Raw genomic sequence first — 19502 nt, forward strand, 5'->3', positions numbered from 1 at the left:
AAATCCAGTAGCAGAATAAACAGTGGTTTATCTCGAGGGTGCACGTGGACAATGAGAGGCAGCAGTCATGTATTGCAGCAGGAAAAGTTCTGCACGGGTGCGAGGAACATGCTCCACAGGAGGGTGCTGTGCAAATTCCAGCTCTGGAGACTGTTCTGTGGTGACTGGATAAGGCTTGGGTGACCTGACCCATCAGTGAAACTCTGCTTTAGAGGGAAAATGGCATCTGTGTGGCCCCTTCCAACCCAAGTTATTTTGTAGTACATTGTGTGAAGGCTAAGTTAATAGCAAGTTGAGAGTGATCTGCATATTGTATTTGCAAGTGGCTGTAAGACTGATTAGGTTATTAAGATGTTATGACAACTTCAGGAGCAAAGTTACAAAGTCATATTCTTCAGAAGCGTTGGAAATGAATTAACATTGTTCCATATTTTTTTTTTTTTCTTTTTCTTTCCTTTTTTTCCCCCCACTAACCAGCCTTCTCACCCCAAGGTCAGGCTCTGACCAGAGAAAACCTCTGTGAACTGTGGTGGGAAACTGCTCTAAGTGGCTTAGTACCGTATTTAAATTGGCATTTTATCTTTTTCTGATTGTGCTGCTGGCCATGGGTCAGCCTCAGAATGTGCCGGAACTGAGAAGTGATTAGTGGGTACAAAGACATATATTGCTGATGTTAGAAATGTCTATATACAAAAGAAACTTGTAATCAATGCTCTTTCTCTGTTTTTCTATGTAACAAAATGATAAAGAAGTAAAAGAGATTTTTAACTTTCCATTTTAGACACTTTCACCAGTCAATTTTACTTCCAAAGACCTTATCAGGAGTAATTTGTTTATTTAAGTGACTTCAGTATTTTTCTTTGTTAACCCTTCCTGCGCTGTGCTCAAACCACATACATTTTATCTGTGCTGTTTTTAATGTTACAGTGATCCTTTTTTCCTTTTTGCTCCCCCAGGGTTTGTTTTTATCACATTACAGCTCTTACTTGCATATAGCCTATGTGTGTACTTTGTGAGGGATGATGCTCTGGACTTTGTGTATTTATTCGTGTTTGGTTTATAGTCATTCTCCTTTGCACAGTTGCAATGCACATTTGCTAGCAGCTGTGCTATCACCTCAATCTTATAAACATGACACTGTGTGACAGCTGGTACAATCAGGTCCTGTAGGGTAAGGTGTCCATGGAAGGGGTTGAAAGGGGATGGATGTGCATGCACCTTCCTGGATGCCTGTTTTGCTGTGGAGACACTCATGGGACAAGGGGTCCCACTCAAGGGGTGAGTGAGGGTGGCTCCTTGAGAAAGAGAAAGGCAAAGAGAGGAGGAACTGCAGCAGCAAAGTGGCTGCAGAGCTGTCCAAGGCTGCCAGACCTCCTTCAGCTGGGAGCCCGGGAGGTCTGTCCTGCTTTGAGCCGTGGCTGCAGGCACAAACAGTTTGCTTTGTTAATGTCATCCACTGGACAGGTGCCCAGCTGCATATTTCTTCTTTAAAAAGCATCCTAGAAAAATGCATAAAAATTTCAGGTAGAACAACCACTGTGTATGTTGCAGCCATGTTTCTGCATTGCTCTGCACTCTGATGGTGCTTGGGCAGCTCAGTGGTCCTGACAAAGCAAATTATATGCAGGTTAATCTGAGTATATTTGGTACTAATTTACATAAATATCTGGTAATTTTCCCTTCCACTGACACTTTGCTATAGTGAAAAGCCATGCCAGATCTTTGTGCAACAGTGGGACAGAGCTTTGGTCCTGGGTCCTTGATTTTTAGAATGGGACAAAGGTCCTAAAGAGTCCAAAACTTTCACTCAGGTGATCGAATCGGTCGTCACAAAGTGCTGACACAAGTATCTCAGGAAGGTAGAGGAAACAGGTTAGAAGTATAGCATAAACGTGAGTATCACAATTTATCTTGATTTAAATTTGTATTGGTAGATATTGTAATTGGGAGATTAATAATTTACTAAAGCATTTGATAGTTCTCATTTTTAAATGAATTTTGAGTCAGCAAACGTGTAATGAATGGATGAAACATTGCAAATTAAAATTAGAGAATTCTTCGGTTGTGTCCTGTGGTCTTGCTCTGTTTGCATTTTTTTGTGGTAAACTTGTACAATAATAAAAAATTTCCTAAGAAAATAATGTATAGAATATTCAATTATTCCAGTTACTTAATGGGATTTAGGTCCCAGCTCTCCAGTTCCCTTGTGTGATACATTACTTTGTAGGTAGGCATTTTTTTAATGTTTTTGCAAAGGTCAGGCTTGTGTAAAGGTAACTCCATACACTATGTGTGTATGAACTGTTTCAACAGGTTTCTAATACCAGAAATTTTGGGAAATCTCTTTGAAGAAAACTTCTGTTGTAATGGCGTCATCCTGTCTACAGATTTGTGCATTCCTGCTGGCTTTTGCAGGATTCACCACATTACTTGTTACTACCATGTCCAGCAGATGGAAAGTTTTGGACACCACGACAGAGCTGGTTACTGCAGACTGGGTTTCTGAAGGTCTTTGGATGGACTGTGCAACAACTGGTGTTGGATCAGTACAGTGCAAGAAATTTCTCTACATGCTGAGTTCAGACTGTAAGTGGTCAAGGTATATGTTTATAAAATCCAAGGATTTATTCTTTCTTTCTGGACAGCGTGTTAGGAGGTTGGAGGGCACAGAATGAGGCTGTCCCAGAGGATCTAGGTCCAGTATGGCCAGATCCTGTTGTGGTTGTAGACAGGTTAAAGGGCCACCATGAAACCAATGTTTCACCCTGCAGTTCAGCTCAGTCACTGCTGTGGCTTTGCTACCCTCTCTAATGTGTTGACATAGAGGTATGTGTGATATACAGTTAATCTGAGATTTTTTTTAAAAATAGTTTTGGAAGAAATAGCATCTGTTCACTCAGTCTAGTTCTTCAATACAAGCAGATCATAGTTCCATGAGCACTGATGTTTGTTTGTGCTTTGGTGTGAGACAGCAATTATTAAATATTCCAGAACTGGTTTGATACTTTGTGCTAAACCTGTGTACCTGAGTATTTTTTCTGGAATTTCTCAGAGGTGGTGAGCTTAGACTAAAATATACCTGTGTGATGGATGCTTCTGTGTTGTCTAGAGTCGACCATGCTAGCAGGGTAGTTTATCTGCAGCTAGAAAGAGAAGAAATATCTCAGTAGGGACGGGAAAATATTTTTTTGTATCATTCTGTATTTAAAAAATATCCTTCTGTAAGCACTATCTTTACAGTAAAGGACTGAGGGATTGACACTGAAGTTCTTTCCTCAGCAACCTGAGTGTAGAAACAGTAAACTCATTATAGCTTTTGGAAATGGTACTTTGTTAAGCTTTCTGTCTGTTGTGCAGTCACTTTATGAGTAATGTTAATATAATTTCTTCAAGTCTACTGTGCTTTATAATCAGGTTCCTGTTTGCTGTCATTGCTATTTGTCTGGACTCTTCTAGCAGATTTACCCTGAAGGTGCAGTGCTTAAACCCTAAAAGTACCATGTGTCACAGACTATGAATCTTGTTTTTCTTGACACAGATGTGGACTTCCCTGGAGTAAGAGCTGTCTAACTGCAAAGGCAGATCTCTAAAGGGTGAGAATTTAACTCTCAAGATTCAGCATGTTCATGGTTCTTCCACAGGGCCCTCGCTTTGGTGGCCTCATCTGCCTTCATAATCAGGATGCCAGTTAAAGAATAAGTATCAGCATCCCGTAATGAGGCCAGACTTTGTAGCCTCAAAAGGAGGCTTCCAAGAATTTTAAAAACATTGCTCATTGCATCAGGGGCAATGCCAGCTTCTCACATCATCCTGGTACCCATTCAGCTCCTCCCCAGGGCCTCCTCTGTGTAGATACCAGGATGCTTTAAGTTTGTGGGAATTACAGTGATAGGATGAGTCCAACAATGTCCAACTGGGTTAGAACAAGCCCAAAGGAAAGCTCCCAAGCTGTGGAAGGTGCTGATGTGAAGCTGTCAGCACCAACTCTTAAGCCCTGCTGATGCAGAGCAGTACTGGCTGTTATTCCCATTGCTCCAAAATTCAGTGAAGAATAGCCTTATGTTCTTTAACACACTGGAGGGTGATTTCCTGAAGGGAATTACTAAAATGCCTGGTGCTGTATAGGAATACCCATGCACTTCAGGTCTTCAGTTCAATCTTTTTTGTTTATATGTGTGCTTTATGACTGTCTGTTGAAATACATTTCTTAACTAGGAAGAGATTTTTTTAAAAATTATACTCTTAATTTTTTATTTCTATCCTTGGCAGCAGTATAACAGCCAGGGACACTTGATTCAAGGTCCCAACCATCTCACCTTTGAAAGTCCTCTCAGCAGAAGTGATTGCTGAGATCACCAGTGTAGCACCAGTGTATGGGTAAATTAGCTGGAAACTCTTTGAAGGGCTTTTAATGAAGTGCAGATAGTCCAGGATACTGGTACAGTATGTTCATTTTACTGTGCCATCATTTTTCAAGTTGCAATAGCTTAGCAGAAGGAGGAAATTCTGTAAGAGTCACCTGAGATCAATTCTTACCACACACTATCTGGTTTCCTTAAAAGATTGCAAGTTTAGAGCTGCACATGATCACACGGCCAAACCTGGTCTGGTTTAAATCAATGGCAATGATCCTCTTGACTGCTGTGGGAGCCAAAATGTCATAGTGGCACTGTAATACCCTTTGGCAGCTGAACCTACCAACCTACAGCATCAGCTCAAAGTGACCAGTGAATTTTGATGAAAAACAACAATACCTGTTAGGGACAAATTGTGGCTCTCTCAAAGGGTAATCCTTCTGGTAGTGTTTACATAAATGCTGTGGATCTGTTACCATGTTGCATCATAGCAGAATTATTTTATGAAGAAACTCTGACTCCATTTCCTGGAGATAAGAGCAGGTTATCACCGCAGGGGATGGTTAACCTCATTTGGATCCACAAGTATTTTAAAGTATTAACATGAGTGGGTGATGTGAATTGAGTCTACCATTCTGTCTAGCCATGAGCAGAAGTAACTAAACTGAGTTTAACATATACTTTGCCTAGAATAGCTTTTTATTTTAACCCTAAGGTATTCTAACAAACAGATGCAATTTGCTGATATGTGTTATTTTTCTTATAGCTGTTTTTCTTTATAATTTTATTTCTTTTGAGGCAGGTCTGTCACACTATTTCCTTATATTTTAATTCCACGACACATATGTTATTACAATTGTAATACATTGTACAAATGTACAGTGTAAGTGGGACTGTTTTTAAGACTGAATGTGTTTAGCTATAGATCAATAGACAGTAAAATATTAATGGAAAACACTCATCCATAAACTTAACCTTCCTGAAAGAAGCTGGCAGTACAGTTGTGGATTACTTACGACCATAACTCCAAAAACTGTGCTAAATTTTCTAGCAGAAGTATAAAGCTTCTGTTCTCAAGCTGTTTTATGTTTGAATCCTCAAGAGAATATTACACAAAAGATTTTTTTATTTGACTGCAATAATAAAATTACAAGCAATTTTAATTTAGTGTAGAATTTAGTTGACATCAGAAAAGAGACAGCAATAAAATATTTGCCTATACTATCATTCTTACAAGGCATTTTGTAGAAATACTGACTGGACTTTCTAGGCTGAGAGAAAGAATAGGCTCATTTTTTACTTCCTATTAGAAAAAGAATTAATATTGTCACTTTTTTTACACACTAATATCTTTATCATGAACTGCTCCCACTTCTTATTGTCATGCCCAGTAAGCCTTATCTATGGGGAAAGAGCAAAGAGCAAAGGTAGACTCATTTTGGAGTGAAACCCAGAGATAAAACAGCAAGGAGGCTTCTGAAAGGCTTCACTTGATTGTAATCTAATTATAAGGATATTTAACTGTTACTACTCACAAGCATGACTGCTGCGTTGGAAATTGTTGGCTTTCTTTTGTGCTTGGGTGGGTTGGCAGTTATTGGAGCTACTTTGCCAAATAATTACTGGAAAGTCTCCAGTATCCATGGTTCTGTGATCACAACATCTACATTGTTTGAAAACCTGTGGAAGAGCTGTGCAGAAGACAGCACTGGAATATCCAACTGCAGGGATTTTGACTCTATGCTTGCACTGCCTGGTAGGTGACTTTACGCAGCCTTGGTTATATTGCTTAAAATCTTACTGGCAAAAAACAGAAAGGCTTTTGTGTTGGTAATCTGGCAATACTGGAAATTAACTGGCCAAGGAGGACTTTGTTGGCTGAAGTAATAAAAATCTCTCAAGCAGCAGAATGTGTCAAGCATGTTAGGAAAGGCTATAAAATACGGCAAATTAAGTCGGTTGATCAAGCGTTTTACAGGCATTTAAAGTGGGTTGTAATCTCTTCTCTAGCATCTCATGGGATGTCTTAGTAGGAGACTTTTTTAAACTATTTATTTATTTGGAATTATTGTATAGATCTTCTTTTGCAATACTTCATAGCTAATGTACTGTAGCTGGAGTTCTTTATTGTAGTAGGAAATACTGTTTTTAGCTGAGAAGTGGTAGTGGTTTTAGTGAGTTGAGACTGAAAATCGTAGATAATCCAAGAAATACATGATTATATATTATACATTATACATATTTTAACATATTATAGAAGGAGTATATGATATAAATGAATATATTATTAAGTTTGTTAACTAATGCTAACTACTCTCAAGGTTTGTTAACTAAAGTCTATCTGGATGTGGTTTTAAATATCAAGAAATTTAGATCTGCTGGCTCTACTTCTTTGTATCAGTCTTGTGGTTGTCCTCAAATGCCCAGCTAGGCAATATTCTGTGGATAGTAAGTGTGTCTATAGACAGTAAAGCTATTTTTTATTAATCTTGAATAATTCAGTATGTAGATACTTATTTGGAATAAAAATGCCTTCCTTCTAGCTGAATCTGCCCTAAGAGGTGGCTAAACTAAACAGGAGGATACTCCTAATCTGAAGAATGTGTAATATAGGATTAGTGGGAATGAGGTGTTCAATTCACTTTCTCCCTCAGTTTAAGTAAAGGCTTGTTGCTGATCAGCTCTAACACTCATATAGCAATTCTCTGAAAGTGTGTCCAGTATTTAGGGAATAATCTGTGCTTTTCAGTCTTCTGTAAAAATTGCTTTTAGTGTATGTGTGTTTGAAGAGGAACATAACCCTGTTTAAACATCTTAGCCTCAGTTACAGCAGAATCATTCCATCAGACATTATCCTCTGCAGAGCACTGATGTCAGTGTGCACCAGCACTGCTGGGTTAGTAGCTGGACTTGATGATCTGAGAGATCTTTGTCAGCCTTAATGATTCTGTGATTTTATTTGGTTCTTGTAAAGACCACCCCAAGGGCTGGTTTGTAGCTTACTGCCACTGACTGCAGGCAGCATCTCGTCACTGATGTGTTTACATGGGGTGTTACCTCTGAGAATGTGTGCAGATTTGGGCCATGGGCCTGCAAGAGATCAGCATCTGCAGAGAAAAGTGGGTTTGAAAGAACCTGGTGGGGGTCAGAAAACAGCACCATGTCAAAGCAAACACAACAGAAGGCAAGCAACAGCAGGGCTCCTGAGAGCTACAGGTAACAACACAGAGCCAGCAGGCAGGAGAGAAGTGGGGCCAGAAAGTAAATGACTGGAACAAGCTCTGAAGTGAAGTTGTGAAGATTAGGTTTGAGCTGTTGAAGAGGAGATCAGTCCTGTAGTTGAGAACATGGCAGTATAGTTGAGGGGTAAAGGCAGGGGGAAGGGGAAGGGAAAAACAGCTTGCAAAACTGTGAAGATAAAACATTTTCAGAAAGGAAAGCTGAAAAAGAAAAGTCAGAATTCACTAGATGGTAGCAACAGTTGAAAGGACGGCTGGGCAGAGCAGGAAAGAGGAAGAAAATGGATTTGGTAAAAACACAGGCTCAACAGACAGTGGGACCTCTGAGAAACATCGATAGCACTTGCAGATATGAACCAAGGTGGATTAAAAATTACCATGGACAGTTTAGGTGTGTTTCAAATTCCTGTTTAGAAACTTAGCTGAAACTGCTGTGAGGATGTCAGGGACTGGAGGGAGGGCAAAAAGAAAAAACAAAAGTGTCTTTGTTACCTCTCATCAGAATGATGTCTCATCAGACAGTGAAGATTTTCCATGCAAGTTTTCTTATTGGCCACTGAGCAGTGTGGAATACTTCTGGATTTTGCTTTATGTATGGGAAAAGTCAGACTTGGTTCTTTGAAACCAATTTAATGCCTTTGAGTTCACTAAACCATTAGTCTAAATGACAAATATTTGAAGTGAGGAGCTTTTTAAATGCAATATTGCACAAGACTGAAACCATGATTGGCTACTCCAAATAGTATACTATACTGTATATATATATGTGTATACTCCATATACAATGTCTGTCTAGTCACAACTAAATCAAACATTTAATATAACTAGTTGCCAAAGCTTTTTAAACTCCATCCCCCTGCTCTTCTTTTTAAGGTTCCATAGGTGTTTTTTTCAATGACAGGATTTGAGGATAATTTCTTACAATTGGTGTGACTAATAAAATGAACTGACTTTGTATTTTGTTAAATAAGCTAAGTTTAAAATTAAAAATTGTGTTTTCTGAATTGTGAGCTAAGGTGCACAGTTAAGATTGTTGAGGTTATGGTATTGTGGCACAGTTGTATGAAATCCCTTTCCCATTGGATTGCAAACAAGGCTATGTTTGTGTGTCCTGGAAAGAGATGGGGAGTCCCATGTAACACTGCAGGAGTCCCCAGGAGCTGAAATGTGAAATGTTGTTGGACCCCACTGGGTGACTGCCATGGTGTAAGGTCCCAAGCCTGAAAGCAGTGTTGTTGAGTACTTACCTTAACAGTATCTTCTGCAGGCAAAAACCTTGAAGTGTCAGTGGTGTTTTGAGGGGTCTTTCCACTTTTACTACTGTCTTCATTTTTTTCCACAAAAAAATTAAAATTAGAGCTTAACGAAGCATTAACTCCTCAAATTATTGTAGCCTTTGATTCTGTATATTTATCTCATCAGTGCTTATTGCTATTTTGGTAACTCTTAAGCTTGTAGGACCAGTACTCTTAAGCCACATTAGGCTGAGTTGGAGTGTGAGTACCACTTTGCCTCCTGTCTCTCTGTCTGATTTTTGTTGTCTGGAGCTCACTCTGCTATAGAACTAGACTAGGTTATCGTGGAGGACATGGAGATGGTCAGGGAGCAAGAGCCTGAATGCTGGTATCAACGATGTGAGTGTCCAGCTGAGATCAGGTCTGACCCTTCTGATGTATGATTAAAATGATAGAGTCATAGAACCATTTAGGTTGGAAGAAAACTTAAAGATAATCAAGTCAACAAAGTTAGCAGTTGAGACCCTGCCAGATTGTGATGCTTGGCATGTTTATCTCTCAGCAAAGGCGCCTAAGTGCCATTTGACCTGGAGCCTGCCAAATGCAGGGTGCCATTTTAAAGGAGTCCAAAGTCCCCGTTTCACCTTCTTTCTTAGGCTGATTAATAATCCAGTCCTGGTTTTTGTGCAATTGATACCAGGATGTGAAGAGCAGTTTTTTAAAGGATGCAGAATTGCCAGCATACCAGATTCCTTCATGTGCCCACAAGCAGCTGTAACCTCTCCACAAGACAATGTCTTAGGAGGAGTGCTGCAGCTCTCAGGTGCACTCACCTCCTGTTTGTTACACCAAGTTTGAAGTGCACTGCTAACTTGAGCACAATTCTTTCCTATCCCTCCCTGGAAGCAGCAAAGCTGGCACCATTCTCCAGTTCCTCAGTAGTGCCAGAGCCTTGCACACCTTGACCATCACCTGGATTTCAGATGTGTTCTGTGCACTCATCTGTACACAGGTCAGGAATTGAGAGGACTTGTGAGCAGGAGACTATTTCCTGCTCCTGCAAATGACCATGTGTGCCACTAGGCATTTTCACAGGAATGTAAGGGATGAGTAGCTTGCTGTAGTTTTTCAGGATTTACTAAAGACACAAGAGGATTTACTGAGCTTATAAGGTGTAGGCATAGTTAAACTCTCAAATCTGTTTGACTTGAAGGCTAAACACACAGGTTTGGGGGCTTCTCTGAACCATATGAAAAAGCTGGACAAGATTCACTCATTACTGCACCTGTTAATTTTATCACTTCCTTTAAGCACTTTTTTTTTTTTTCCCCCAGACAAGATTAATGTAATTTCTATGTAGATCCTGATTTGTTTTCTCTTTTTCTGTCTTAGCTCACATTCAGGCATGCCGTGCCCTGATGATTACTTCCATCCTTTTGGGATTCGTAGCTGCAGTATTCTCACTGCTTGGTATGAAATGCACAAACATTGGGTTGAGTGATGAAGATGGAAAAATGAAATTTACTGTCACAGGAGGATTTCTTTTTATTTTAGGAGGTAATATTGAATATGAAATGAGAGCACTATTGATACTTTTAATTGCTTCATAGCCAGACTAAATGAAACAAACTTGTTCTTTGTTTAAATCTGTTACAGCCATTGAAGGAATCATTCACCTTTGTGCTTTTTAAACTTTTTCTGGTAGGTCTCTGCTCCATGGTGGCTATTTCTTGGTATGCTGCAATGGTTACTGCTCAGTTTTTTAATCAACTGTACGCTGGAACCAAGTAAGTTAAATGTATCTGTCATACCAAACTCCATCGTTTGTTAGACAGCTGCTCCAGATTTTCAGAGCCTGGATGGATCCCATTATCCAGTCCTACAGGAGGGAAAAATTGTATTCAGGGAATTTTTTCACCTCAAGGTTGTTGGTGGGGAGGGAGGAGAGTTCTCCTCTGGAAGAGTGAGTGGATGTGTGAGGAATACCAACCCTGCATCTGAGGGGGTTTTGTACTGTGTTTGCATTTTCTTGAGAGACTCAAATGCGTATCTCAATGTTATGAAGAAGAAAAGGTAAAATTCTTAAATGTGCTTTGGCATTTAGACCAAAAGAGGTACAAAACTCAAGTTCTGGCTAGAATAAAGTACCTTAGATGTACATATGAGGGAAAATAACATGCAAAGCAGCTCGAGTTTTGTGCTAGTGGCCTGCAGAGAAATCTGCTGCCTGCCTTACATATGTTAACAGCTCAACATTTGTTTGCCTTATGAGTTAAAACGAGGTAAAATTTGTAGGATTATCAGCTAGTGCAGTTGCATACAAACAAGTTTCGAGGTATAAAAGGCCTTACTCTTTATCTGATATAAAAGTAACAGTTGTCAAAACCAAATGGCAGCTTATGGTACCTTATCTAGGTGCCCTGTTTAGCAATGAGGAACAGAGGTAGAGGTGACTGGGCCTCTCCTTCAGAGAGGGGGGGAAAGGAGAGGGAAAGATATTGTCTGTGGAATATGAGACATCTGTAATATACTTCTACCAAGTATATAATTCATAGATCAGTAAACTATAAATCGTTAGTTGCTAGGTTCATATTTGAAGTGTTTTGTAAGTTCCCGCCCAGGAATCGGTTCAGGGAAGTCAGAGGTGAAGTGCTTTGTGATAAATCAAAGTACTTTAAGCAACTGCCTTTATTGTTTGTCAGTTTTTCCTGTGTTTTCAATGAAGTGCTTAGAAAGAAATTGTATTTGTGCAGTTACTTTTTGTTGCTTTATATCCCCTTGAGAGAACTATATGAAGGGTAATAAATACATTAGAGAACTGAAACAACCATTGATAAGGAATTTCGGTTAGTTGGATAGTTGGTGTGTTTTATAGTTACCTGCTATAGCTTTGGGGCTTCAATATAAATGCCTGTTAATCAGTTACCAGAAGGTTTGCATTCAGTAGCTAAAGAAATATTTTATATTTTTTTAATATCTAAACTTCATATTGAAGCTGTTGATTCACTGAGCAGTGCTTGATGAATTAAGTTTGATCATTGGTAAAGCTGGACATGGAGTCTGTGAGACAGGTTTAAATTCACTTGCATTCCAGTATTGATCATCACCCTTAAGAGACTGGCAAATCTGGTTTTTCAGATTGTATTTTTCTGATCTGACTTCAGCAAATTAGTGAAGTTGACCTCTGCTAATTCTTAGAGGAGTTTCTCCTACAGCTCTGAAGGCAAATTAAGTTCTCTTGCAGATGTCTCCTATATATTTTGCTTTGGTATGACATCTACAGCACTCTTGTCTGTAGGTGACAGGTGAGCAGAAATGATTGTAGGCACTGGGCAATGTGCAATTTGTACTCCTGGGTTTTTTTGATAATGACTCTCTGCCTGTCCTGTGTTTGGAATTACCTAAACCAGTGGAGACCTTGTGGTTCCCATGTGTGATGAGAGCACAGAGAGCTGTGAATCTGTGTAAACCTCTGAAACCCTCCTGTTAGCAAAGAATTCCAGAATCAGAAGCTTTGGCACTTTTAAATAATTGTGTTTCCAAGGGGAAAGAAAGCACAATTCTCAGGTTCCATGATGCCTTCATTGCAGTCCATGACACTTATTTTGTCCTGATATTGGGGATCTCAGACCAGAGATGTACAGGTGGATTGTGGATATAGTTTTTTTCTGATCATAAAGATTTGTTTTCCTCTTTGTATGAAACTCCTGTCAGACTTTTCCAGACTCAGCTGTGTCTAGTCTTTGGAACAAACTCATTATTATTGAATTCCTTGGACTGGTCTAGGGGGTTTCCTGAAAGGTATAGTTTTGTACAGTAAAATAGGGAGCTATTTTTTTTCAGCCTGTGACATTTATAAATGCCTTTCAGCCATACAACCACAGAGGGTGGTGGATATCCTTTAGGATATCTAAGTTTGAAAACTAGCTCTATACAACCAGCTACTTGTAAGTGACTTAATGTTGTGTCCATAGAAAACTGATGTCTGTGATCTGCCTTTCCTCAGCATATGACAGTAAGATCTGAATCATTCAGTTTCACAAAATCGTTTCAATGACATTTACAGCCAATAAAAGAGCAAAATAAATGTTGTGAATTGCACAGAAGGTATGTCATTATTATTTATCATCAACAATTTGTTAAATATACACAATTATTTATTGCTACTTATCTTTATGTTGCTTAGTACTCTCTGTACTGTCTCTAATTTGGCAGAGCAACTCTATACAAATAGGAGTTTTACTGAGCAGACACAAAGCCAGATCAGTTCTCTGTTAACTCTTGAAGTGCCTTTCTGTTAGCTGATTTCTACACAGATTAGAATTTGGTTGCATTACAGGCTTTGTGATCCTGTTATAAGTTGTTTCCATAAAATCTTTCATGTTTCAGGTATGAATTAGGAGAAGCTCTGTACTTAGGCTGGGCTGGATCTATCCTTTACATACTCGGTGGGATCTTACTGACCTGTTCATGCAGAGGGAAGGAAAAACAGAATTACAGGTAATTTTGGATTTGTCAGTTGAAGTAGCAGCTGTTCTATCTGTGCTCTGTTCTGTCTCTCTCTCACCTCCTGGTATGAATATGTGTAAATTACAAACAGTTCTATGGTATGTCACAGACTGGTGATGGCAGAGGATGCTGTACCAAACACTTGTACCTCCCAGACAGGGTACCTGATGCATCACCATCAGCAGTCCCCTCTAACTTGTATTTGGTAATTCTGGGCACTGCTGATGGTGAAAATGTGTAGTGAAGGAGCAAACTGGCGCCAAAAGAAAAGCATATAGAACCCCATAATGTATTACAATCCTGTTTCTCTGCAGTACTCACTGTGACTAAAATATTCACTGTTCAATTTGCAGAAAGTGTAAAGGCATTTCCCAAAGCACATGGAATTGATCACTAGAAACTTGGCTTTTTTCTTGTTCTTTATGGAAATGTCTTGTCACACATCAGATCAGGAAAGGGGAGGTTTCTGGCCTCAATATTTAACCTTCCCTGCATTTCTGTTTCAGTCTTGAATTTTGACAAATACAGAAGGCCTCTTTTTGAAGGAGAGGGATGAAATAGGCAGAAATAGCAGAGGTCCATGGCTAACAGAACTCAAATAGCTTGGAGGTTGTAGTAGCTCAACTTGAGAGGATATGAGAGAATATGCAAGGAAGAAGCATATTCATTGTTGGTGTGTTTAATCTTGGGAAAATTATTTAAAAATGTAGTAATGTTCCTCTGACACTCCATTGCTTAATCTGAAACCATTTCTGTTTTATGGTAATACTTCATCAGCCACATTGGACTTTAGATCTTGCTCACCTTACTTTGATACAAAGTACCAAATGTCCTGTAATGTCCTGAAAATCAGGTAAAACTGATATATGAAATAGAAGTTCAGTGTGATGAATGACAGTTGAGGAGGTTGGGTTCAGATACTTCTGTTTTCTTTCTTCGTCATCTTGATTCCTGTATTAAAACCTGCAGCTTGTACAAAGGTGCTGAGGGCTTCTGCTTGAAGTCCTTGACTGAAATGCCTCGAGGAAGAGCACATGTGAGTTAGGAATCCAGAGTGTGGTTGGGGTTACAAGAGAGATGGGCTGTGCAGCCCATCAGGGACCCCACCTATTCCCCCTTAGCTACCAGAACAACGAGAACTGGAGGCCTCCAATTTCTGCCCTGTTGTGAAGAATGTGCTATTGGTGGGTTGGATACAAAGCTAACTGAGTAACTTCTAAATATCTGAAACCATGGGCATGTGTTTAACACCTATTATTTTGTATCTTTTTTTCTTGATTTGCAGTCCCAAGAAATATGCATATTCATCAGCCCAGGCAGCTATTCAGCCACACATGTACCCCAGGAGCTCTGAGACCGTCATAAGCAACAAGGAGTATGTCTGAGCTTCCATTCTGCATCACCTGTAGCATTAGTGGGTTATGAACTCAAATAAAGAAGTCAACTGCTTCTTTATTCCAGTTCCAAATTGCAATCCTATGCCTTAATTTGGAGCAGTACCAAGAGGAGGTATGGTTTTCAATGTAAATAGGAACGGTTTTCAGATGTAAACAGCTTTCTACAGAAGATGCCATGATGTGAAATCCTGTGGCATGAAGGTTTTCTGCATGCTGAGAAGCCTGGTAAAATTTAACCTGAGCGCAGTATATGCTGACACTCAAGAGCAATGGTTTCTATTTCAGCTGACTCAAACATGTGGAACTGATAGCTGTATCTGACTGCAAGTTCATATGCCTCACAGTTAGAAATGTGTTGTGTTTTCATTAATGTTTAGCTTCCTTGTTTTGTTAGCAGCTTAAGCTTTTGACATGAAATAAACTTTGTTCCACAGACTGAAACAGATTTTTTGACGAGTGGAATCCTCTAATAAGGAAATTATGTTATACTGAAATTCTTATTACATATGATGGCCAAGGTTTATAAAAGCTACAAAAATTTTTCTAGCAACCACTCACCTTCAAATCTGCAGATGTGCAACAAATTTCTTTCTGGCTGTAATGCAGATACAGAAGATAAACAATACAGAATGAACAAAAGACATGTGGGAATGGAGAAAGCATCTGGTGAGAAAATGCCTTGTGGTAACTAAAATGATAGCCTGAATTTTTATTTCTATGGTTTTCTATTTCCTTTATTAAGGAGCTTTTAAAATAACACTACTTTAACTTTGAGCAGTCTTTAACTTTGGGAACTTTTACTGCATCTGAATTGTCTAATTCATGTAATTCCCCAGTGGTTTTATCTTCTGTCAATGTTCCATCATTAGAATTTCTGCCTTAAACTAGTCCACTGCTGGGAGCATATGTTTACTTTGTGTGAGCACTTAGGCAGATGGCAGTGAGCTAATTTAATTCGTATTTATGCTTTCAGCAAGGTGGAATGGAATTTCACCCTGCAGGTTCTCAGGTTCCATAACTTGTCCCTTTAAAATTCCAAATGTATTCATACAGTTTGACAAAACTCTGTTTTGAATGGCTAATGATAAACACTCAGCAGTCTGATCTGGAAGTTTCATGAGGTTCCCTTGGTGGCCCAAAAGATAATTTTGGAGGGCAACCTGAAAACAGTCTCAGCAGAAATGATTTAGCCATGGTGCTTGCATTCAGGAACAGCTGACTTGTAAACTGACACATTAAGGCATGAACTGGGCACTGCTTGGCTTAGTAAGTAAAGCTAAAAGGAGTGAGGATTACTTCTAGATTGCCAGTTTCATCTTCTTCCCTTCACCATCATCTGCAGGTTTTCAAATCATTCCTTTGGTGTTTTAGAGAATAATTTCAAAAGCTGAAAAGGCACTTAGCCTGCATGGTGGGAGCTGAACTCCTTACCATCATCTGTATATTCTGCCCTCTGGATTTCTGGGCAATTTGTGAAGGTACTTTGGTCTAGTCGAACATAAGGAAAATTGCAGAGACAAAGCATCAGCCACTGTCAGTTTTCCACCAAAGGTTGTGTCAACTCATTAACATAAATTATGATTCAGCAGGTGAGAGGGAAATTCAGAATTTCCTTGGTCTGGCATCATGTCTTCTAATGGCATTACTGGGAAGTTTAATTAAAAACAGGAATAAAATGCCGGTGCTCTTCCTTCATTCGGTACATTGTTACCATATTCAGTGTCATTGAGGGCAAAATAACTGCTAAAAATTCTATGCCTTTCTCTGGTTTGTTTACAGTCCTTCCAACCATTTTCTATTTCTGCTGTTTTCCCTGTGTTTCTGTCCTGTTTCTATACATTACCAACAGAAATTCACTGAATGAATTTAATGAGCCATCTACTCAGTTATAATATATATATTATATATATCAGGGGATAAAGTGTTTCACATACAGGTGATTTAGGAAGTGCTTTTTTTCCCTTTTTTTTAAAGTCTGTAGCAAGTCACTTCACTTTCTTTAAAGTATCTTCACACTTGCTATTTTTATGTCCTTTGCTCAGCAGAGCAGACTGCAAGTCTTCTTCATATTTCTGCAGCTGAGACCAAAATCCTGCATTCGGTTCTGCTACAGGTCTGGCAGTTTTCACAGCCTAGAGAACAGGAGAGACATGGTAGAAGCAAGGTATCCTGCATTTGTGGGGGTCATGCAAATGAACTTTGAACTTAAAATTTTGAGAAGATTTACTTTGGTTTTGATTTGGCTCCAGAGTAAGAAACAGCTATTTTGGTGAGCTGACTTCACTCTGTGCTTGCTAAGAACTGGCACATGGGCCCGATCACAGAACGGATTCGTGGGCAAGACTCAAGACAGAGCTGTTGATTTGCTGGAAATGGGAAAGTCTCTCTCCAAGAGCAGTGACACTGCTCATGTTTAAGATGATAGTGTGAAACTTGGTCACTCTCTGCAGTCTCTGAATTAAGCAGATTGGCTATCTAAAGTGATACACCTGACGAGTGGGTGAAGACTAAAAACCCATAAAGCACAAGTAGTTTGTATTGCACAGGCTTCCTAGGAAAGCTGCCATGTCATTGCTTATTGCAATACAGCTCTGGCTGATAGCAAGCAGGTCCTGAGGCATGCAGGGCCTAACAGGAATGTCTCTGTGCAGAACAGTTCCTGCACTCACTGTATGTGTCCTCACTTGTCATGGCTGGGCAAACAACAGAGAAAATGTTCACTAAGCAACCAGCTTTGTACGTTTGCTACCTGTGCTTAAAGCCTACTTGCATTTGTATTTATCTTCATCCTAGAAACCCCTCACTGAAAACTTTTTAGACCAAGCTGGGCACGAAAAAACTTACAGGGGATTGTTTATTCAAATGTTGAATCTCTGTGTAAATGGTGAGGGGCAGGTGAAAGCACCAAAATAATTCTACAAGAAATCATCATTACTCATAAGAAGCACTGCATTTCTTCCCCAAAAGAGCAGTAAATACGAATCTGGCTGTAGGCACACTACCTCGAAGGCGTCCTTGAGCGAGAGCTGCCGGTGTCTCATGAGATAGGCGGTGCAGATGGCGGCGGAGCGGCTGCGGCCGTTCTTGCAGTACACCAGGCACCTCCCGCCGGCCCGCACGGCCTCCTCGATAGCGGCACCGCACGGCTCGAAGAACCGGGCCAGGTCCTCGGCCGGGTCATCGAACACGGGCACACGGATGCCGCGGACCCGCCGCAGGCCGGGGAACGGCTGCTGCCGTGTGACATTCACGCACAAGGTGATCCCCTCCCGCAGCAGCAGCTCCTCGTCGCACGCCGCCCTGGCCGTGCCCAGCAGCAGCGAGGAGGTGACCGGGCACAGCTGGAGCATCGGCGGACACGGGGCAGCCACGGCGCTCCCGGCACGGCCGCCCTGCCCTGCTGTATTTATCCTGCTGTATTTATCCTGCTGTATTTATCCGCTCCTGCGGGCGCAGCGGCTCCAGCAGGTCCTAGTGCCGGCTGCAGCCCGGCAGCTGCTGCGCTTGGGAAGCTGGAAGCGCTTTCACAGCCCACGGCTCACTTGTAAAGCCAATGGATCTGTGCAGTCGCTGCCCCCAGAGCAGCTGCTCACCTGCTGTGTTCTGCACGGCAATGCTGCCGTGCTGTCCGTGCAGTGATGCAACCCTGAAGTTGTGTCAGGGCGGCTTTAGGCTGGAGATTAGAAAAAGGTTCTTCAGCCAGAGAGTTGTTGGGTACTGGAACAGGCTCCCCAGGGCAGTGGGCACAGCACCAAACCTGAGTTCAAGAAGTGTTTGAACAGTACTCTTGGGCACATGGTGTGACCCTTGGGGATGTTCTGTGTGAGGCAGAAGCTGGACTCCATGACCCTTGTGGGCCTTCCAGTCAGTATATTCTGTGATTCTGTGATTCTGATCTTCTCCAGAGCATCTCGATGCCACTCGCCTACAACAAAAGCGTCTTTTGAGTGCCCAGAAAATGATTTACTAGGCTGGCCAGATAGCGTAGTGCTAATCTTTCTGGACTTCAGTAGAATTGCTGGTGTGCTGCGAGGGCAGAGAGTACCTTACACCAGAGTGTGCTGACATGGGTTTGAGCTGCACAGGACAGGTGGGGATGTGGCCAAGGCCAGCCAGGTGAAGGTCACATTGGCCAGTGCTGGGCAGGTGCTGCTCACAGGTGCCAGCTGCTTCCTGGAGGCTGAGCTGCTTCAACCCTTGGCTTTCAGGCAAAACAGGAACATTTGGCTGATATTTGCTGCTGACACAAAACCCGAACTGTTGCAGCAGCAGAGCACAGACAGGTGTGAAATGCAGAGCCACTCATTAAGGAATTGAAAGTGATGAGCTTTTATTTGATCATGGAGGAAGGAGAACTCGACCTGCCACACACCTGATGTGATTTGTCACTGGCAGCCTGTCAGCGAGGTGCTGGCTCTGGGGCCAAAGGAGTCGGCTCTCTGCCATGAGCACAGGAGCATGGTGTCCCCTCCTGTTACCCAGCACATGGCTCAGCTCCCACATGCAGGCTTATTCATCTGCCCCCTTGCTTCCTGTGCTCAGGGCATGTGGCTGGTGCAAGGCCAAGTTCAGGTTGGGATCCTGCAGCTGGAAAGGAGAAAACTCAACAGGAGACCCTGATGCTGCCCACCCCAGCAGCATGGGGAGGGCTCCTGGATTCCCCCACAGCCACTCTTACCAGGGATTTTGGATGTTCCCTGGCAGAGGCTCTTGCCCAAATTAGCCTTTCTGTGGCACACCCCTTATTCCCAGGCCATGATGCTGGCA

The 19502-nt window shown here is 41.1% G+C and overlaps 2 protein-coding genes across 5 annotated transcripts; one reads left to right on the plus strand and one right to left on the minus strand.

The window, feature by feature from the left end:
- Positions 1 to 1787: 1787 nt before the first annotated feature.
- LOC107208978 (claudin-15-like) lies at positions 1788 to 15180 on the plus strand. Of its 4 annotated transcripts, none has more exons than XM_015638181.3 (6): positions 1788 to 1892; positions 2314 to 2586; positions 10222 to 10386; positions 10535 to 10616; positions 13219 to 13329; positions 14624 to 15180. In XM_015638181.3, the coding sequence occupies exons 2-6, from the start codon at positions 2367 to 2369 to the stop codon at positions 14721 to 14723; spliced, it is 678 nt and encodes a 225-aa protein (XP_015493667.1). In that variant the 5' UTR covers positions 1788 to 1892; positions 2314 to 2366; the 3' UTR covers positions 14724 to 15180. The 4 variants fall into 4 exon arrangements, with proteins under 4 accessions (XP_015493667.1, XP_015493669.1, XP_015493671.1 ...); XM_015638183.3 differs by having other exon boundaries at positions 1791 to 1892; positions 2416 to 2586; XM_015638185.3 differs by having other exon boundaries at positions 1800 to 1892; positions 2388 to 2586.
- A 1407-nt stretch (positions 15181 to 16587) lies between these two features.
- On the minus strand, positions 16588 to 18212 carry DUSP28 (dual specificity phosphatase 28). Its single transcript, XM_015638186.3, has 2 exons — positions 17738 to 18212; positions 16588 to 16867 (listed from the first exon to the last, which is right to left on the minus strand). The coding sequence occupies exons 1-2, from the start codon at positions 18083 to 18085 to the stop codon at positions 16721 to 16723; spliced, it is 495 nt and encodes a 164-aa protein (XP_015493672.1). The 5' UTR covers positions 18086 to 18212; the 3' UTR covers positions 16588 to 16720.
- Positions 18213 to 19502: the final 1290 nt, after the last annotated feature.

The sequence above is a fragment of the Parus major genome, chromosome 9, assembly GCF_001522545.3.
Source record: "Parus major isolate Abel chromosome 9, Parus_major1.1, whole genome shotgun sequence".
Classification (NCBI taxonomy): domain Eukaryota; kingdom Metazoa; phylum Chordata; class Aves; order Passeriformes; family Paridae; genus Parus; species Parus major.

What these genes read in the sequence shown, in the direction of transcription:
- LOC107208978 (XM_015638181.3), top strand. Translation starts at nt 2,367, where the DNA reads ATGGCGTCATCCTGTCTACAGATTTGTGCATTCCTGCTGGCTTTTGCA. An exon ending in CTACATGCTGAGTTCAGACT is followed by an intron (nt 2,587 to 10,221) that starts GTAAGTGGTCAA and finishes TTTCTGTCTTAG; the next exon opens with CTCACATTCAGGCATGCCGT. An exon ending in ATTTCTTTTTATTTTAGGAG is followed by an intron (nt 10,387 to 10,534) that starts GTAATATTGAAT and finishes TTTTTCTGGTAG; the next exon opens with GTCTCTGCTCCATGGTGGCT.
- DUSP28 (XM_015638186.3), bottom strand. Translation starts at nt 18,085, where the DNA reads ATGCTCCAGCTGTGCCCGGTCACCTCCTCGCTGCTGCTGGGCACGGCC. An exon ending in CGCTCAAGGACGCCTTCGAG is followed by an intron (nt 16,868 to 17,737) that starts GTAGTGTGCCTA and finishes CCTGTTCTCTAG; the next exon opens with GCTGTGAAAACTGCCAGACC.